General features: G+C 40.0%; 1 protein-coding gene across 4 annotated transcripts in view; it reads right to left on the reverse strand.

Moving 5' to 3' along the window:
- The window catches only part of LOC134310008 (NACHT, LRR and PYD domains-containing protein 12-like), a 54,282-nt gene that overhangs the window by 27,443 nt on the left and 5,750 nt on the right, over window positions 1–21,089 (reverse strand). For all 4 annotated transcript variants that reach the window (XM_062991512.1, XM_062991511.1, XM_062991510.1 and 1 more), the window contains 7 exons: window positions 17,380–17,496; window positions 17,132–17,248; window positions 14,706–14,769; window positions 13,609–13,807; window positions 11,482–13,270; window positions 7,512–7,685; window positions 4,669–4,842 (listed from right to left, as the gene is read on the reverse strand). In XM_062991512.1, the coding sequence (XP_062847582.1) occupies window positions 4,669–4,842; window positions 7,512–7,685; window positions 11,482–13,270; window positions 13,609–13,807; window positions 14,706–14,769; window positions 17,132–17,248; window positions 17,380–17,496 (2,634 nt within the window). The remainder of the gene's footprint in view (window positions 1–4,668; window positions 4,843–7,511; window positions 7,686–11,481; window positions 13,271–13,608; window positions 13,808–14,705; window positions 14,770–17,131; window positions 17,249–17,379; window positions 17,497–21,089) is intronic.

Genomic DNA, 21,089 nt, shown 5'->3' on the forward strand with positions numbered 1-21,089 from the left:
TCAGTATCTCCAGTTTACAGTGTGTGTGTGTGTGTGTGTGTGTGTGTGTTATAATCTCAACTCAGTATCTCCAGTTTACAGTGTGTGTGTGTGTGTGTGTGTTATAACCTCACCTCAGTATCTCCAGTTTACAGTGTGTGTGTGTGTGTGTGTTATAACCTCACCTCAGTATCTCCAGTTTACATTGTGTGTGTGTGTGTGTGTGTTATAATCTCACCTCAGTATCTCCAGTTTACAGTGTGTGTGTGTGTGTGTGTGTGTTATAATCTCACCTCAGTATCTCCAGTTTACAGTGTGTGTGTGTGTGTGTGTGTGTTATAACCTCACCTCAGTATCTCCAGTTTACAGTGTGTGTGTGTGTGTGTGTGTGTTATAACCTCACCTCAGTATCTCCAGTTTACAGTGTGTGTGTGTGTGTGTGTTATAATCTCACCTCAGTATCTCCAGTTTACAGTGTGTGTGTGTGTGTGTGTTATAACCTCACCTCAGTATCTCCAGTTTACAGTGTGTGTGTGTGTGTTATAACCTCACCTCAGTATCTCCAGTTTACAGTGTGTGTGTGTGTGTGTGTGTGTGTTATAATCTCACCTCAGTATCTCCAGTTTACAGTGTGTGTGTGTGTGTGTGTGTGTGTGTTTGTGTGTTATTATCTCACCTCAGTATCTCCAGTTTACAGTGTGTGTGTGTGTGTGTGTGTGTGTGTTATAACCTCACCTCAGTATCTCCAGTTTACAGTGTGTGTGTGTGTGTGTTATAACCTCACCTCAGTATCTCCAGTTTACAGTGTGTGTGTGTGTGTGTGTGTGTGTGTGTGTTATAATCTCACCTCAGTATCTCCAGTTTACAGTGTGTGTGTGTGTGTGTGTGTGTGTGTTATAATCTCAATCCAGTATCTCCAGTTTACAGTGTGTGTGTGTGTGTGTGTTATAATCTCACCCCAGTATCTCCAGTTTACAGTGTGTGTGTGTGTGTGTGTGTGTGTGTTATAATCTCAATCCAGTATCTCCAGTTTACAGTGTGTGTGTGTTTGTGTGTGTTATAATCTCACCTCAGTATCTCCAGTTTACAGTGTGTGTGTGTGTGTGTGTGTGTGTGTGTTATAATCTCACCTCAGTATCTCCAGTTTACAGTGTGTGTGTGTGTGTGTGTGTTATAATCTCACCTCAGTATCTCCAGTTTACAGTGTGTGTGTGTGTGTGTGTGTGTGTGTGTGTGTGTTATAATCTCACCTCAGTATCTCCAGTTTACAGTGTGTGTGTGTGTGTGTGTGTGTGTGTGTGTTATAATCTCACCTCAGTATCTCCAGTTTACAGTGTGTGTGTATGGGTGTGTGTGTTATAATCTCACCTCAGTATCTCCAGTGTACAGTGTGTGTGTGTGTGTGTGTGTGTTATAATCTTACCCCAGTATCTCCAGTTTACAGTGTGTGTGTGTGTGTGTGTGTGTGTGTGTTATAATCTCAATCCAGTATCTCCAGTTTACAGTGTGTGTGTTTGTGTGTGTGTTTGTGTGTGTGTGTGTGTGTGTTATAATCTCACCCCAGTATCTCCAGTTTACAGTGTGTGTGTGTGTGTGTGTTATAATTTCACCTCAGTATCTCCAGTTTACAGTGTGTGTGTGTGTGTGTGTGTGTGTGTTTGTTATAATCTCACCCCAGTATCTCCAGTTTACAGTGTGTGTGTGTGTGTGTGTGTGTGTTATAATCTCACCCCAGTATCTCCAGTTTACAGTGTGTGTGTGTGTGTGTGTGTGTGTTATAATTTCACCTCAGTATCTCCAGTTTACAGTGTGTGTGTGTGTGTGTGTGTGTGTGTGTTTGTTATAATCTCACCTCAGTATCTCCAGTTTACAGTGTGTGTGTGTGTGTGTGTTATAATCTCACCCCAGTATCTCCAGTTTACAGTGTGTGTGTGTGTGTGTGTGTTATAACCTCACCTCAGTATCTCCAGTGTACAGTGTGTGTGTGTGTTATAACCTCACCTCAGTATCTCCAGTTTACAGTGTGTGTGTGTGTGTGTTATAATCTCACCCCAGTATCTCCAGTTTACAGTGTGTGTGTGTGTGTGTGTGTGTTATAACCTCACCTCAGTATCTCCAGTTTACAGTGTGTGTGTGTGTGTGTGTTATAACCTCACCTCAGTATCTCCAGTTTACAGTGTGTGTGTGTGTGTGTGTGTGTGTTATAACCTCACCTCAGTATCTCCAGTTTACAGTGTGTGTGTGTGTGTGTTATAACCTCACCTCAGTATCTCCAGTTTACAGTGTGTGTGTGTGTGTGTGTGTCTGTGTGTGTTATAACCTCACCTCAGTATCTCCAGTTTACAGTGTGTGTGTGTGTGTGTTATAATCTCACCTCAGTATGTCCAGTTTACAGTGTGTGTGTGTGTGTGTTATAATCTCACCTCAGTATGTCCAGTTTACAGTGTGTGTGTGTGTTATAACCTCACCTCAGTATCTCCAGTTTACAGTGTGTGTGTGTGTGTGTGTGTTATAACCTCACCTCAGTATCTCCAGTTTACAGTGTGTGTGTGTGTGTGTGTGTGTGTGTTATAATCTCACCTCAGTATCTCCAGTTTACAGTGTGTGTGTGTGTGTGTGTGTGTGTGTGTTATAATCTCACCTCAGTATCTCCAGTTTACAGTGTGTGTGTGTGTGTGTGTTATAACCTCACCTCAGTATCTCCAGTTTACAGTGTGTGTGTGTGTGTGTGTGTTATAACCTCACCTCAGTATCTCCAGTTTACAGTGTGTGTGTGTGTGTGTGTGTTATAATCTCACCTCAGTATCTCCAGTTTACAGTGTGTGTGTGTGTGTGTTATAACCTCACCTCAGTATCTCCAGTTTACAGTGTGTGTGTGTGTGTTATAACCTCACCTCGGTATCTCCAGTTTACAGTGTGTGTGTGTGTGTGTGTGTGTGTGTGTTATAATCTCACCTCAGTATCTCCAGTTTACAGTGTGTGTGTGTGTGTGTGTGTGTGTTTGTGTGTTATTATCTCACCTCAGTATCTCCAGTTTACAGTGTGTGTGTGTGTGTGTGTGTGTGTGTTATAACCTCACCTCAGTATCTCCAGTTTACAGTGTGTGTGTGTGTGTTATAACCTCACCTCAGTATCTCCAGTTTACAGTGTGTGTGTGTGTGTGTGTGTGTGTGTGTGTGTTATAATCTCACCTCAGTATCTCCAGTTTACAGTGTGTGTGTGTGTGTGTGTGTGTGTGTGTGTGTTATAATCTCACCTCAGTATCTCCAGTTTACAGTGTGTGTGTGTGTGTGTGTGTGTGTGTGTGTGTGTGTTATAATCTCACCTCAGTATCTCCAGTTTAGTGTGTGTGTGTGTGTGTGTGTGTGTTATAATCTCACCTCAGTATCTCCAGTTTACAGTGTGTGTGTGTGTGTGTGTGTGTTATAATCTCACCTCAGTATCTCCAGTGTACAGTGTGTGTGTGTGTGTGTGTGTGTGTGTGTTTGTTATAATCTCACCCCAGTATCTCCAGTTTACAGTGTGTGTGTGTGTGTGTGTTATAATCTCACCTCAGTATCTCCAGTTTACAGTGTGTGTGTGTGTGTGTTATAATCTCACCTCAGTATCTCCAGTTTACAGTGTGTGTGTGTGTGTGTGTGTGTGTTATAATCTCACCTCAGTATCTCCAGTTTACAGTGTGTGTGTGTTATAACCTCACCTCAGTATCTCCAGTTTACAGTGTGTGTGTGTGTGTGTGTGTGTGTGTGTGTGTTATAATCTCACCTCAGTATCTCCAGTTTACAGTGTGTGTGTGTGTGTGTGTGTGTGTGTTATAATCTCACCTCAGTATCTCCAGTTTACAGTGTGTGTGTGTGTGTGTGTGTGTGTTATAATCTCACCTCAGTATCTCCAGTTTACAGTGTGTGTGTGTGTGTGTGTGTGTGTGTGTTATAATCTCACCTCAGTATCTCCAGTTTACAGTGTGTGTGTGTGTGTGTGTGTGTTATAATCTCACCTCAGTATCTCCAGTTTACAGTGTGTGTGTGTGTGTGTGTTATAATCTCACTCCAGTATCTCCAGTTTACAGTGTGTGTGTGTGTGTGTGTGTGTTATAATCTCACCTCAGTATCTCCAGTGTACAGTGTTGTGTGTGTGTGTGTGTGTGTGTTTGTTATAATCTCACCCCAGTATCTCCAGTTTACAGTGTGTGTGTGTGTGTTATAATCTCACCCCAGTATCTCCAGTGTACAGTGTGTGTGTGTGTGTGTGTTATAATCTCACCTCAGTATCTCCAGTTTACAGTGTGTGTGTGTGTTATAATCTCACCTCAGTATCTCCAGTGTACAGTGTGTGTGTGTGTGTGTGTGTGTGTTATAATCTCACCCCAGTATCTCCAGTTTACAGTGTGTGTGTGTGTGTTATAATCTCACCTCAGTATCTCCAGTTTACAGTGTGTGTGTGTGTGTTATAATCTCACCTCAGTATCTCCAGTGTACAGTGTGTGTGTGTGTGTGTGTTATAATCTCACCTCAGTATCTCCAGTTTACAGTGTGTGTGTGTGTGTGTGTGTGTGTTATAATCTCACCTCAGTATCTCCAGTGTACAGTGTGTGTGTGTGTGTGTGTGTGTGTGTGTGTGTGTTATAATCTCACCTCAGTATCTCCAGTGTACAGTGTGTGTGTGTGTGTGTGTGTGTTATAATGTCACCTCAGTATCTCCAGTGTACAGTGTGGATTCTTCAGTGCAGCAGAGAGCAGCTTCACTCCTGAATCCTGCAGATTATTGTGACTCAGGTTCAGATCTCTCAGATTGTTGGAGTTTGAACTGAGAACTGAAGACAGAGCTGCACAACTTTCATCTGTTAGAGAACAAAGATCCAACCTGAGAGAGAAAAGATGAAACATCAGAATATTGGATTTAAAGTGTGTGTGTGTGTGTTATAATCTCACCTCAGTATCTCCAGTGTACAGTGTGTGTGTGTGTGTGTGTGTGTGTTATAATCTCACCTCAGTATCTCCAGTTTACAGTGTGTGTGTGTGTGTTGTAATCTCACCTCAGTATCTCCAGTTTACAGTGTGTGTGTGTGTGTGTGTGTGTGTTATAATCTCACCTCAGTATCTGCAGTTTACAGTGTGTGTGTGTGTGTCATAATCTCACCTCAGTATCTCCAGTTTACAGTGTGTGTGTGTGTGTTATAATCTCACCTCAGTATCTCCAGTTTACAGTGTGTGTGTGTGTGTGTTATAATCTCACCTCAGTATCTCCAGTTTACAGTGTGTGTGTGTGTGTGTTATAATCTCACCTCAGTATCTCCAGTTTACAGTGTGTGTGTGTGTCATAATCTCACCTCAGTATCTCCAGTGTACTGTGTGTGTGTGTGTGTCATAATCTCACCTCAGTATCTCCAGTTTACAGTGTGTGTGTGTGTCATAATCTCACCTCAGTATCTCCAGTTTACAGTGTGTGTGTGTGTGTGTGTTATAATCTCACCTCAGTATCTCCAGTGTACTGTGTGTGTGTGTGTGTTATAATCTCACCTCAGTATCTCCAGTTTACAGTGTGTGTGTGTGTGTGTGTTATAATCTCACCTCAGTATCTCCAGTTTACAGTGTGAGTGTGTGTCATAATCTCACCTCAGTATCTCCAGTGTACTGTGTGTGTGTGTGTGTGTGTGTCATAATCTCACCTCAGTATCTCCAGTTTACAGTGTGTGTGTGTGTCATAATCTCACCTCAGTATCTCCAGTGTACTGTGTGTGTGTGTGTGTCATAATCTCACCTCAGTATCTCCAGTTTACAGTGTGTGTGTGTGTGTTATAATCTCACCTCAGTATCTCCAGTTTACAGTGTGTGTGTGTGTTTGTGTGTTATAATCTCACCTCAGTATCTCCAGTTTACAGTGTGTGTGTGTGTTATAATCTCACTTCAGTATCTCCAGTGTACTGTGTGTGTGTGTGTGTGTTATAATCTCTCCTCAGTATCTCCAGTTTACAGTGTGTGTGTGTGTTATAATCTCACTCCAGTATCTCCAGTTTAGTGTGTGTGTGTGTTATAATCTTACCTCAGTATCTCCAGTTTACAGTGTGTGTGTGTGTGTGTGTGTGTGTGTTATAATCTCACTCCAGTATCTCCAGTTTACAGTGTGTGTGTGTTTGTGTGTGTTATAATCTCACCTCAGTATGTCCAGTTTACAGTGTGTGTGTGTGTTATAATCTCACTCCAGTATCTCCAGTTTACAGTGTGTGTGTTTGTGTGTGTTATAATCTCACCCCAGTATCTCCAGTGTACAGTGTGTGTGTGTGTGTGTGTTATAATCTCACCTCAGTATCTCCAGTGTACAGTGTGTGTGTGTGTGTGTGTGTGTGTGTGTGTGTGTGTGTTATAATTTCACCCCAGTATCTCCAGTTTACAGTGTGTGTGTGTGTGTGAGTGTGTTATAATCTCACCTCAGTATCTCCAGTTTACAGTGTGTGTGTGTGTGTGTGTGTGTGTGTGTGTGTGTGTGTTTGTGTGTGTGTGTTATAATCTCACCCCAGTATCTCCAGTTTACAGTGTGTGTGTGTGTGTGTGTTATAATATCACTCCAGTATCTCCAGTTTAGTGTGTGTGTGTGTGTGTGTGTTATAATCTCACCTCAGTATCTCCAGTGTACAGTGTGTGTGTGTGTGTGTTATAATCTCACCTCAGTATCTCCAGTTTACAGTGTGTGTGTGTGTGTGTGTGTGTTATAATCTCACCCCAGTATCTCCAGTTTACAGTGTGTGTGTGTGTGTGTGTGTGTGTGTGTGTGTGTGTGTGTTATAATCTTACCTCAGTATCTCCAGTGTACAGTGTGTGTGTGTGTGTTATAATCTCACCTCAGTATCTCCAGTGTACAGTGTGTGTGTGTGTGTGTTATAATCTCACCTCAGTATCTCCAGTGTACAGTGTGTGTGTGTGTGTGTGTGTGTTATAATCTCACCTCAGTATCTCCAGTGTACAGTGTGTGTGTGTGTGTGTGTGTGTTATAATCTCACCTCAGTATCTCCAGTGTACAGTGTGTGTGTGTGTGTGTTATAATCTCACCTCAGTATCTCCAGTTTACAGTGTGTGTGTGTGTGTGTTATAATCTCACCTCAGTATCTCCAGTGTACAGTGTGTGTGTGTGTGTTATAATCTCACCCCAGTATCTCCAGTTTACAGTGTGTGTGTGTGTGTGTGTGTGTGTGTTATAATCTCACCTCAGTATCTCCAGTGTACAGTGTGTGTGTGTGTGTGTGTTATAATCTCACCCCAGTATCTCCAGTTTACAGTGTGTGTGTGTGTGTTATAATCTCACCTTAGTATATCCAGTGTACAGTGTGTGTGTGTGTGTGTGTGTGTGTGTTATAATCTCACTCCAGTATTTCCAGTGTGTGTGTGTGTGTGTGTGTGTGTGTGTTATAATCTCACTCCAGTATCTCCAGTGTACAGTGTGTGTGTGTGTGTGTGTGTGTGTGTGTGTGTGTTATAATCTCACCTCAGTATCTCCAGTGTACAGTGTGTGTGTGTGTGTGTGTGTGATAATCTCACCTCAGTATCTCCAGTGTACAGTGTGGATTCTTCAGTGCAGCAGAGAGCAGCTTCACTCCTGAATCCTGCAGCTTATTGTGACTCAGGTTCAGATCTCTCAGATTGTTGGAGTTTGAACTGAGAACTGAGGACAGAGCTGCACAACTTTCATCTGTTAGAGAACAATCAACCAACCTGAGAAAGAAAAGATGAAACATCAGATTATATACACACACACACACACACACACACACACACAAACACACATACACACACACACACACTTTTTGTTTTAATGTTTGAAGTCGAAGTCGTAATTCATATCCTTCAGCTCACTAGAACATGCAGAAGGTGGATTTATTGATCTAAAAGTAAATACAGTGGTACCTCGGTATACGTCCTTAATCCGTTCCAGAACCTCGGATTTATACCAAACAGGACGTACACCAAACACATTTTCCCACAGGAAATAATGGGAAAATAATTAATCCGTTCCAATGAAAGAAATCCTGTTGTTATTGGCATATTATACGTTGATGAGGTTGTATAAAATAATTTATGAAACGGATAGTTCTGGTCCTAAAATCTGATTGGCTGAGCTGCGTTTAAAGCCGCTGTTAAATCCCCGATAAAAGCGCACCTGTGACCACCTCACATCATCCCATATTAATACGCCACTGAAAAGAAAACAAAAAGTACAAATTTGGTTGAACACTATTTTAAGTCATGTACTATACATGGAAATGTCCAGATTATTATAAACAGTAATCTTAATCATTAAGCGGGTGTTTCGTCCAAGAAATAGTGTAACAGTTTGCGAATGTTATGTTCGCCCTAATGTTGCCTAGCAACACGGCGCACCGTTAACGGGACCACAGTACCTGTAGTACAGTACCTGAAAATTATATAGCACGTTATAGCTATAGAGTTGTAGCGCGGGTTCGTTACTGAATGGTAGCAACTGGCGTAATGACGCTCGTGTCTTGGTCTCGCGAGAGTTAAACAAGAGTAGTGCGCGGTGTCGTGACTGATTTTGACCCGTACAAGTTCTAGCATCCGAGTCGTATTCCAAATAAAGGTCGTATACCAAGCTACATTTTTCTTATCCAAACAGGACGTATACCAAGTTGGACTTATAACAAAGCAGACGTATACCGAGGTTCCACTGTATGTGAGAGTGTGTTTCCCTGCAAAGGTGAAGATGAATGAATGAATCAATACATTTATGTCGTGTGGTTCTTAATCTCCAGATTTTTTATGCTGTTTAAAACTGACAGAATCAGATTATTATAATAAAGTCATTTTACCAAAGTGTAAAACATGATGTTAAAACCTTAATAAATAAGTAAATCTAGGTACACTTGCACAAAGTCAGGGTTTTCTGTAGGATTATAGTCGGTGTATGATTAACCACTTATACCAAACTGCTGATAATGATCATCATTGTCATATGTAGGTGGAAACACAGTCATGATCTGAAACAGAACCAGTTGTGTAGGAGGTTTAAAACTGGGTGAGGAACAGCCAAACTCTGCTACAAAGGTGAGGTTGTGGAACACAGCTTCATGTCACAGGTCAAACACCATGATAAGACTGAGCACAGCAACAAGACACAGGGTCGTTATGCTGCATCAGCAGGTCTCTCTTAAGCAAAGAGTTCAAAACAGACTGGAGTTCCAAGTTCTTATGAAGAAGCACAAAGAAAAGCGCAACACTGAGGATTGTAGAGGTCGACCAAGGAAACTTAGTGCAGCAGATAAAAGAACATCATGCTGTCCTTCACAATCAGAGCAAAACCATCAGCTCAACACCTTGGAAGTAAAGTGGCAACGTGCCAGATTTCATGATGCACCAAATGTTTCACTGCACTGTCACCTCACAGCAAGAAGGTCCTGTGATCCCCAGGTGGGGCAGTCCAGGTCCTTTCTGTGTGGAGTTTGCATGTTCTCCCTTTTCTGTGTGGGTTTACTCCGGATGCTCCGGTTTCCTTCCACAGCACAAAGACGTGCATGTGAGGTGAATTAGAGACACTAAATAGTTCATGACTGTGTTTGATATAATCTTGTGAACTGATGAATCTTGGGTAATGAGTAACTACCGTTCCTGTCATGAATGTAAACAAAGTGTAAAACATGATGTTACAATCCTAATAAATAAAAACTATTGGTGAAAGGTCTGGACTGCAGTTAGGTTCACCAGTTCAGCCTGATGGATGATTGGATGGATGCAGTATGTGGTTTAACATTGTCTTGCTGAAATAAACAAGGTCGTCCCTGAAAGAGACGTTATCTGGATGGGAGTAAATGTTCTAAAACATCTGTATACTGTTTAGCTTTGATAGTGACTTTCCAGATGTGTACTAATGCAACGCCATCAGAGATGCAGGTTTATAAACTGAGCGCTGATAAGAAGCTGGATGATCCCTCCTCCCCTCTTGAGTGTACAGAACACGGCGTCTGTGGTTTCCATAATGAATTTCTCGTTTTGATTAATCTGACCACAGAACAGTTTTCCATTTTGTTTTAGTCTATTTTAAATGAGCTTTGGCCCAGAGAAGATGGTGACGTTTCTGGATCGTGTTAACATATGGCTTCATGATACAGCTTTAACTTCCATCTCTGGATTACACAGCGAATTAAGTTTATAGACGATTGTCAAAGAACAAAGAAATGTTAATTTATACATAACAAAAGGTGCATGGTTTGCAATAATTCCCAGATCCTGTGATGACGTCCAGATCCTGTCTTTCAGCAGCTGCCATACATAACAGAAGACTGTCGCCTGCAATCAAGACACTTACGAATCCTGTTCCCGCTACCTTCAAACAGTTCCTACTCCCCACCTTGTTAATGTGTGAACTTTCCCACACAACCATAAGGGCATTGCCACCATGTATATAAGATTAACTGTTCTTTTCTTCTGGATCACACTGCCCAGTCTTCTATGAGAGGCTTGTCGGTGTGATCCTTCTCTGCAGACAAGAATAAACCTCTTTTTCTACTTATAATCCAGTCTTCAAGGTATTTATTAAAAGGGTTTTTTCCACCACACGATGATTTCTGAAAGTGTTTCTGAGTCCATGCAGTGATTTCCAGTACAGAATCATGCCTGTTTTAATGCAGTGCTGCCCGAGGGCCCGAAGATCACAAGCATCCAATATTAACCATCAGCCTTGTCCCTAGCGCACAGGGATTTCTCCAGATTCTCTAAATCTTTTCATGATGATATTATGTACTGTAGATGGTCAGATCATAATTTTACATTGAGGAACATTTTTCTGAAATTGTTCCACAATTTTTAGAGGCAGTTCTTTACAGATTGGTGAACCTCTGTCCATCTTTGCTTATGAGAAACTCTAAAATGCTCTTTTTATACCCAGTCATGTGACTTACTTGCTAGTTGCTCCCTCAGCTGTTTTCTTACTTTTCCAGCCTTTTGTTGCCCCCTCACAACTTTCTTTAATATGTGTTGCTGCCATCATTTTGTAAATAATTTTCATGAAATGCTAAAATATCTTTCAGTATCTAATATGTAGCCTATCAGCTGTATCCTAGAGGTTAAGGTGCTGGTCCAGTAATCAGAAGGTTACCGGAAACTGATCTTGTAGCCTCACCACTGCCAGGTTGCCACTGTTATGCCCTTGAACAATGCCCTTAACCCTCAAATGCTTAGATCGTATACTGTCACAAATGTAAATCACTTTGGATGAAACCATCTGCATTCTTATTTTTTATTAATGTTTATTTACATTTTACACAGGATCCCAACTTTTTGAAATTGGGGTTTTAAAATAAATTGTTGAATTTAATGAAAGTTACCACACCGACTCACCAGGATTCCTTTCATCTTTAAAATGTGACACACACACACACACACACACAGGTTAGAATAAGTTGTGTTTAGGTGGATCAGAACCACTTCATGTTGCTTTACTACATTTATAATAACAGTAAAAAGCTGCTGTTGTGATATTAATAAAGAAAATACTTACTCAGCTCTTCTGGATTCTTTCACCACTGGCAGCAGCTTCAGAAGACATTCATCTGATCTGTTATATTTACTCAAATCAAACTCCTTCAAATCTTCTTCTGAGTTCAGTAACACAAACACCAGAGCTGACCACTGAGCAGGAGAGAGACTGATTCCACTGAGACAACCACGATCATTAAATACATAACCAGGTTCTATTCTGTTCAGGTAAGTCTGGACCTCCTGCACTAGAGAATGATCATTCAGTTCATTCAGACAGTGGAACAGATTGATGGATTTCTCTGGTATGGGATTCTCCCTGATCTTCTCCTTGATGTACTCCACAGTTTCCTGTTTACTGTGAGATCTACTTCCTGTCTGTGTCAGTAGGTCTCTTAAGAGAGTCTGATTGGACTCTAGTGAGAGACCCAGAAGGAAGCGAAGGAAAAGGTCCAGGTGACCATTCTCACTCTGTAAGGCCTTGTCCACTGCACTCTTGAGGAAATCAGACATGCTGGACTTGGTGAACAGATCAGACAGATCAGTGGTTTGTTGTTCTGTTGGATTTTTGCTGATGAAGCAGATAAATGCAAATAAAGCAGCCAGAAACTCCTGGACGCTCAGATGAACAAAGCTGAAGACCTTCCCCAGGTGCAACCCAAACTCCTCTCTGAAGATCTGGGTGCACACTCCTGAGTACACTGACCCTTCTCTGACATCAATACCACACTCTCTCAGGTCTTCTTCATAGAAGATCAGGTTTCCTTTCTCCAGCTGTTGGAAAGCCAGTTTTCCCAGTGTCAGTATCGTCTCTCTGGTCTGGTGAGGGTCAGGGTCACATTTCCCATGATACTTTTGTTCCTTGTGTTTGATCTGAAAGATCAGGAAGTGGGTGAACATCTGAGTCAGAGTTTTGGGGATCTCTCCACCCTCTGCTTCACCCAGCATTCTCTCTAGAACAGAGGCTGAAATCCAGCAGAACACTGGAATGTGACACATGATGTAGAGGCTTCTTGATGACTTCATGTGTTTGATGATTTTACTGGCCAGGTCCTCATCACTGATCCTCTTCCTGAAGTACTCCTCTTTATGAGGATCACTGAACCCTTGTACCTCTGTTACCTGGGATACATACTCAGGAGGGATCTGATTGGCTGCAGCTGGTCGAGAAGTGATCCAGAGGAGAGCAGAGGGAAGCAGGTTCCCCTTGATGAGGTTTGTCAGCAGCACATCCACTGAGGCTGATTCTGTTACATCCCACACAATCTCATTGTTCTGGAAGTTTAGAGGAAGTCGACACTCATCCAGACCATCAAAGATGAAAATGATCTTGTAGGTGCTGCAGTTTATTGATTTAATTCTTTTAAGTTCTGGAAAAAAATACTGAAGAAGCTCCATCAGACTGAGATGTTTCTCCTTCATCAGATTCAGCTCTCTAAAGGAAAGTGGGAACATGAAGAGAACGTCCTGATTGGCTTTTCCTTCAGCCCAGTCCAGAATGAACTTCTGCACAGAGACTGTTTTTCCAATTCCAGCAACTCCTTTAGTCAGCACAGTTCTGATGGACGTGTCTTTAAAGAGGTCGTTACATTTGATGGGTTTCTCCTGTGTTGGTCTCCTGGATGTCGTTTCAATCTGTCTCACCTCATGTTCATTATTGACGTCTCCACTCGAACCCTCTGTGATGTAGAGCTCAGTGTAGATCTGATCCAGGAGAACTGATGATCCAGGCTGTGAGATTCCTTCATTAATTCTTTTATATTTCTCTATCAGTTTGGTTTTGAGGTTCTTCTGATAAACAGAGACCAGCTCTAATAAACAGAAGAACATGAAGATCAATATTTCACTGTATGAACCAGAGTATAGAATCTAAACTTATTTACTAATCTAATCTGTCTGATTATCTCTGATATCAGTTTGCTGCTATTAATGTTTTATTAGTATTAGCAAGAATAAAACTGAACTGAATATTAACCAACTAACTACCAGCACGACACACTTTATTATTATACACCTACACTAACTTTCAGAGGTTTGTAAATAATTATAATTTTTCAGTTTTTTTAATTATTGTAGTTTTTAATTAAAATAACATTATATTGTAGATCTTCTCAAATAAAAGTGATGGAATAAAACCAGCAGCTCTTACTGGTCTGCAGTGTGTTGGCTAAATCTGTCTGGTTCATCTTCTTCAGGACATGTAGAGTGATCTTCAGTACCTCCTCTCTGAAACTACATTGATCCTCCTCATCCTTCACCTCAGAGCATTCTGGGTAATCTGGACTCAGTATCTTCTTATATTTATTCAGCTCATTTTTTAACAGAGTGACGACTTTCTGCTCCAGCTCCTGATGAAATTACAGTAATTACATATAAAAATGTTAAACCTACACTGGTACAGTCACCAAAATAATTGGTTCCCTAGTAAAGGTACGACGTGGATTAATTAAAACATTAAGTAAAATTTAAAAAGGTAAAATTAAAACTAAAATGTCTGGATTTATAAGAGTGCCACAACCTTAATTAAAATACTATAACAAAGCGTAGGGGTGTACAGGACAACTAGCAGTTGTTTAGAAGGAACTGACTTTTAGGAGTAGGTTATCTAGTTAGGTTTAGAAACAGAAGTACTGATCGATGGTGTGGTGATATGTTGGTGGATCATGTAACTAACGTATCACACTTGATCACAGTTCCAACACAGCGCTCACATCACTGTAGTTTCCTAATTATTATTTTTAATGAACTGATCAGTGTGTTTGGTGATCTGGTTTGTCTCTTTAAACGACCTCTGGTTGTTTCCTGGTTAACTCACACCGTAGAGATACTGTGGGGTCAAATCCCACCTTAGGTCATCAGATAACATTTGTTTCCTTTGGCCTCTGATTATGTTCAGTCACTGCTCTTGGGTCTAGAATCAGCTTGGTGATGAGTCTGTGTACCATCTTTCTTCATCACTCATTACATTTATGAAATATATACTTTAAATAAGATTATTATATTTTAGGATAACAAATAAACTTCTTTCAACCACAAATAATCAATAGTGCCAATAATTTTGAAGCTGACTGTAGATGACTGATGAGTTATTGTTTATTACACCACATAAACTGTAATCCTCTTTGATTAAGCATCACGTCACTGCTAATAGTATAACTGTGGACATTTCTGCAATATCAAAAAGAATAAAATGTTGTAGACGTGACTGATCACACACAAGTTCCACACAGAGTCTCAGATACACACCTTAAATACTGAATCCACCTCATTTCTGCTGCTTCTTTCTGATTTCTTCAATTTCTCTTGTTTTCTGTAAACAATCAAAGCATTAAGTTCAATCTACAATCCCAAATCAGAAAAAGTTGGGACAGCATGGAAAATGCAAATAATAAAAACACAGAGTTTCTTACATTAACTGAATTTTATTTGATGTCAGACAGGATGAACCTGAGATATTTCATCTTTTATCTACTCAACTTCATTTCACTTAATAAACATCCATTCCTGCATTTCAGGCCTTAAGATGTGCAGCTGTACGGGGGGGTCGTCATTTTTCCTTTCAAAATTCTCCACACATTCTCTATTGGGGACAGGTCAGGACTGCAGGCAGGTCAGTCATGTACAATACACGTTTCCACTGTGTGATGGTCCATCCTAGATGCCTCCAAGCCCAGAGAAGTCGATGTCGCTTCTGGACATGGTTAACACAAGGCTTCTTTTTTGCACAGTAAAGTGTTAAGTATGATTAGTGCAGTAACTCTGTATTGTAGAGCTGATAAAGGTTTGATAAACTAATCCCTCACCCATGTGGTTATATCAGCTAGTGTTGAGTGGAGGTTCTTGATGGCGTCTGAGGGATGGAAGATCACGAGCGTTCAGATTAAGCTGCACCCTCCACCTTTACACACTGAAATTCCTCCTGATTCCTTGAATGGTTTAATGATATTCTGCACTGTAGAGGGAGAACATGCAAATCCCTTCCAATCTTTCTTTGAGGTTGATTGTATTTAAACATTTCAATCATTTTCTCACACATTTATGGACAAACTGGATCCTCTGATCATCTTTACTCATCAGAGACTCTCAGCCTTTCCTGGTGCTGCTTTTGTACCAAAGTAGGGTTGGGCGGTATTGCCAATTTTCATATCGTCATCAGGAAATACCGCGGTATATGGTATTACCGGGGTGGGGGGGGGATTTAACAATCTGAACGTCAAACATTGCTTATCTTATCTGATCTATAATAAATACGCATAAGTATAAATGCATGTGTATCAATTACACTTTAACACAAACATTAACATAACATTTAGCCATTGTAATCTCTCTCTGCCCACACAAAACAGAATAATAGCGGCTAAACACTTCAATATATTTCAAAAGTTAACTGCTTAGTTTATAGTTACAGATATTTCTTAAAAGTGTATGAACGTGTACGATTAGTTCTGCCTGTAATCCAGAATTAAGTTCTATACCGTAACAAAACATATGAATGTAAATGTTCATGTTGCGATGACGGTGATGTAAAATAATGTTAAAATAATTCAAAGTCCAAATATTTGAGTGGTTAACGAGAACGCTACTTTACATGTCACACAAGCTCAGTGCAAAACAACACGAGCACGGAAACGGTACAAATCCGACCTCTTCCCTACACACTCGCTCCCTACGCCCTATAGTGCACTTAACATTCTTAAAGGGCCAGACAATATATTTTATAATTCACATTACACGACAGGTGAGACGTTCTTTTTTCTTAATATAGCGCTTTTATTTAGGAAAAAATAGTTCTTACATAGGCAGGAAAATCTATGGCAGACACGAGTCAGAACAGCGGATTGGGCGTAACGTTATTATCACTGTTTGCTCCTTTTTCTCCACACTTGTGCTGGATTTACACTGAAGATATATTTAGTAAATAAGTACATGTCCGCGCATGCACGCGCTCGTGTTCATTTCCGCTTGAACTGATAAAAAATGTTGATTTTGAAAGACGAGTCGTTTTTCAGTTTCTGCTTGTTAGCTCACAGCTAACGCTAGCCAGTGTGGCTCCTCACTCGTCTCTCTGTTATCACCTTACACACCTTACAGCCAATCAGTGAGCTCCAACCGCCTACCCCTCCCTCACTGTGGATGCGCGCATGTCCTAAAGTCTCAGTTTTCAAGGTAAACCTGAAGCAGAAATTTGGCGCTTCACATTTAAAAAATACCGTCACCATTTTTAAATACTGCGGTATACTGTAATATCGTCATACCGCCCAACCCTATACCAAACCATGATTACAATCACCTGTTCACATCACCTGTTTAACATCACATCATTATTTAGTGTTTTCACCTCATTACTAGCACTAAATTACCCCCGTCCCAACTTTTTCTGGAATGTGTTGCAGGCCTGAAATGCAGGAATGGATGTTTATTAATAAATGAAATGAAGTTGAGCAGATAAAAGATGAAATATCTCAGCTTCATCCAGTCTGACATCAAATAAAAGTCAAAGTCACAGTAAGAAACTCTTTGTTTATTTTATTGCATTTTCCATCCTGTCCCAACTTTTTCTGATTTGGGGTTGTAATAAACATTCAGCAGCTGTTTAACATCATTCTATTGCCAAACTTTATCAGGTGGGGCTGGTTGTGAAGAACTGAATAAAATAGAAAATACAAGCTGACCTCAGATCAGTAGAACGCTCTCTGTCACTGAACACTGGTGGTTCTCCCTTTGACCGATCGCTCTTCATGGACACACTGCTGGGTTCAGGTGATTCTGATCTTTTACTTTCCACTGACCTAAAGCACAGAAGAAAAACCAGTGGAGATTAAAATGTGATTATTAAAACTGTGCTGATAAAACACTAATAATAGGTGGAAATCTGAATAATATAAAAAGATTTAATCACATTTCCTAAAATCATCCTGACCTCAGATCAGTAGAACGATCTCTGTCACTGAACTTTGGTGGTTCTTTCTTTGACCAATCACTCTTCATGGACACACTGCTGGGTTCAGGTGGGTCCGATCTCTCACCCTGACTCAGACTGAAACAAGAACAACACATGAAGAATCTCTGTTTTGCAGGTTCTCCATTATACACCACTTTTACTTTCTTCTCTCTTTAATAATCTGATAACGTCACTGTGAAGATCAGATACAAACTACAATCTGTAATGTGAGTCTAATAAACCAAACTAAACCTCTTAACCTCCACAGAGCCGCCGACACGTCCAACATCAATCCTGTTATTCATATCACAGAATATCTGGAGGACTATCAACTATAAAATGGACATTTGCTTTATTCTATTTACACATTTGATCATGAACATAATAAGGGGATGAAATAGTTGTATTTTATAGAAAGTAAAACACTATATGGTGAAAAGTATGTGGAGCACTTATCATCCCAAAGTCCTGGACATTAATGTGGAGTTGCAGCTCTTTTGTTTCTCCTTTGTAACCATGTCAAACTTCACTTTTTAGGAAGGATTTCCATTAAATTTAAAAATGCATCTATGAGAATTTGTGGCCAGTTAGTCAATCTAGATTCCATATCAATTCCAAAGGTGTTTAATATGTTAGAGGTCAAGGCTGTGTGTAGACCACTGGAGTACTTTGGACACAGACAAAAGTATCTGTGATTATTTAGAACGCTTAATGTTTTCACTCGTTATATCTTTGAAATGTAAACAAATGTAGAATTTAATGCCTGCAGAAAAGTTGGGACGGAGGTGAACTTTGTGTCTACATAGTGATGCTGTTGTCATGTGTGCAGAATGAGGCCTGCCATCGTCTGGCTGAAATAATCATGAACTTCTCAGGTAAACATGTGACTTTATGTCTCTCTAAAATGACACGTATCCTCATCAGTGCTGCTTTTACACACATGCAGGTCACACATGAGCACTGATGCACCACCGTACTATGACACATGTTTGTTTTTGCACTTTTCACTGATACCAGCCTGGATGGTCCATCCTGTTGTTGGTACTGAGAACTTGACCATTATTCATGAGTTGATCTTCAGTCCAGAAAACCCACAGAAGCTTCTGCACAGAATTCATCTGAAATGAAGCGCTCCCAAACCCATGTGACTATATTTCTGAAGCAGTGTAATGGTTTCTCCTGCAGTGCTGTCTGAGGGGTCGAACACAACGAGGTTTCCAGCCTCGCCCTACATGGACTGGGATCTCTCTGGATCTCCTGAATCCTTTAACAGTATTATGTATGGTAGATGGTAAAATACCTAAATGATTTGCAGTTTTATATTGAGCCAATAGAACTGTCAATCAAGATGTTTGGCACTAACCTACGACCCATCTTTGATTACAACCACTGATCCTTTGGTGGATCCTCCTTCTATACTCAATCATTCTTTCACCTGTTACCAGCTCACCTGCTTAGTGTGGAATGTGTCATAACAGTGTATCTTCAATATTCTATACATGTTTTACTTTGTGTTCAGTGTGTTGCAGGCATCATATTTAAAACGTGTTTATACTTATAAAGTAAGTTAAGTTTAAGAATGATGGTAAGATCATGATTAAGGCACTACCTAATCACATCACAGACCCTGAAATGAGTCGTTTCTGTGTAATAAGCAATTTAAGGTTCATGTTTAGTGATTTAACACTTTTTATTCGTGCAGCGTACGTCACAACATGGACGAGAATTTTCATCTGTGAGAATGTAGCTGGATGTTCTGGGTTTACATTCAACTATTAATGTAGCTGTGCTGTGTGTTGTAGCTTCTATTTATTTCATTGTTCAGTTTATGAGTGTAATTTAATGACCCACGTGAAATAACGAGTAGGGCCGTTTATATATAAACAATAATTATATATTTTCATAGTAATTATACTATATTCAATAAAACTGATATAATTATATAATAAACAATAAAACCATTATAAACTGTTTTATTGTTTATTCTTTATTATTCTAATAAGATTTGATGTTTGTTTGCTGCAGTAATGTGAGTAAATAATGAAGAAGTGTTTATAAGCAGCAGGGAGGAAATTAAAAAAGAAATGTACTGTTAACACCACATACTGAAACCCCTACTGTTAACAGTATTCCATACAGCACCGGCTAATCTCAGTCTGTGGGTTTTAAATGTGATTTTTAATGTGACTCGTAAAGTATAAACAAATCAGAGCTTAAAATCTAAGTTACAGTGATTAAAACTATTACTGTTCATTCTAATAGTTCTGGTTAGGCTGGAGCACGAGCACACACACACACACACACACACACACACACACACACCACACACCACACACCACACACACACACACACACACACACACACACACACTACATATATCACATTCATGTAGATCAGACCTGGGCATTGAGACATCCCTAACCGGCCCGCATGAGGTTCGAGGCAATTAAAAATGAGATGTAAATAAATGTACATCAAACATGCAATATAACAGGACTGATTTTGACGGGAGCTCCGTGTCTTTAAATATCTGTACGTTTGGATGTACGTGTGTGCGAGTGTATCAGCTTCACCGTGATGTGAACAGAACCGAGTGTGACTGACGGTGGAGTTTTTAACAAGACATGAACTTCTGAATTATTTATGTACTGAAGTCAGGTGTAACGCTGGTTAAGGATCAGAATTTAGGCTCTAAATCGCGGTACTGAACAGAGAAATACATGAACATGAACGATGCGGGGGTCACACCTGAAGCTTCACTAACTAAACTACAAAAGTAACAAGAACTGTTTATAAAGTTTAACACATCCAGAACTGAAGCAGTCAGGACCAGCTCTGTGATTTTAAACAGAATATCCAACAATAACAAAGGACTGAAAAACTAATAATTAGACTCAAAACAAAATAGTATAAAAACCTGCACATTTGTTCACATTTATTTTTGTTTTGTTTTCTTGCATTTGTTTGTTTAAAAAGTAAAATAATGTTGAGATTTTTCTCTGCCTACTTCTAATTTTCTGATTGTAACATCTAAACATTAACAGCTTATTAGAACTGCACAATTTACTGCTTCTCATAAAGAGTGGACAGTCGTAGCCTAGTGCTTAAGGTACTGGACTAGTAAACACAAGGTTGCTGGTTCAAGCCCCTCCACTGCCAGGTTGCTGCTTTTGGGCCCTTGAGCAAGGCCCTTAACCCTCAATTGCTCAGACTGTATAGTGTAACTGTATTGTAAGTCGCTTTGGATAAAGACGTCAATGCTAAATGCTGAATATGTAAATGTAAATAAAGAGATAAAATTAATATTGAGCAGAATTAAGTTCACCTTATTGGTCCGGCCCTCCACAACAATCCCAGTTTCTTATGTGGCCCCTTGGAAAATGTAATTGCCCACCCCTGATGTAGATCTCTGTAGATTATGTTTATAACACACTGATAATAAACATAATCTACATCAAATCAACTTTCACCCACATCAGCATCAACAATAATGAAATGAGTTTAAAATAACCAGTAAAAACCAGCAGCTGATTTAAACTCATTAGTGGTGCAGCAGCAGGATCCGTCCTAAATCACTTCAGATAAGCTTCACTATTGTACCCTATGTAGTGCACAGGAGGAGGAAGTATGAAACTATTTGTTATGTGAATCACATATTATAACATGTTTTATTATCTATTATTATTAT

Source organism: Trichomycterus rosablanca, chromosome 3 (assembly GCF_030014385.1).
Source record: "Trichomycterus rosablanca isolate fTriRos1 chromosome 3, fTriRos1.hap1, whole genome shotgun sequence".
NCBI lineage: Eukaryota > Metazoa > Chordata > Actinopteri > Siluriformes > Trichomycteridae > Trichomycterus > Trichomycterus rosablanca.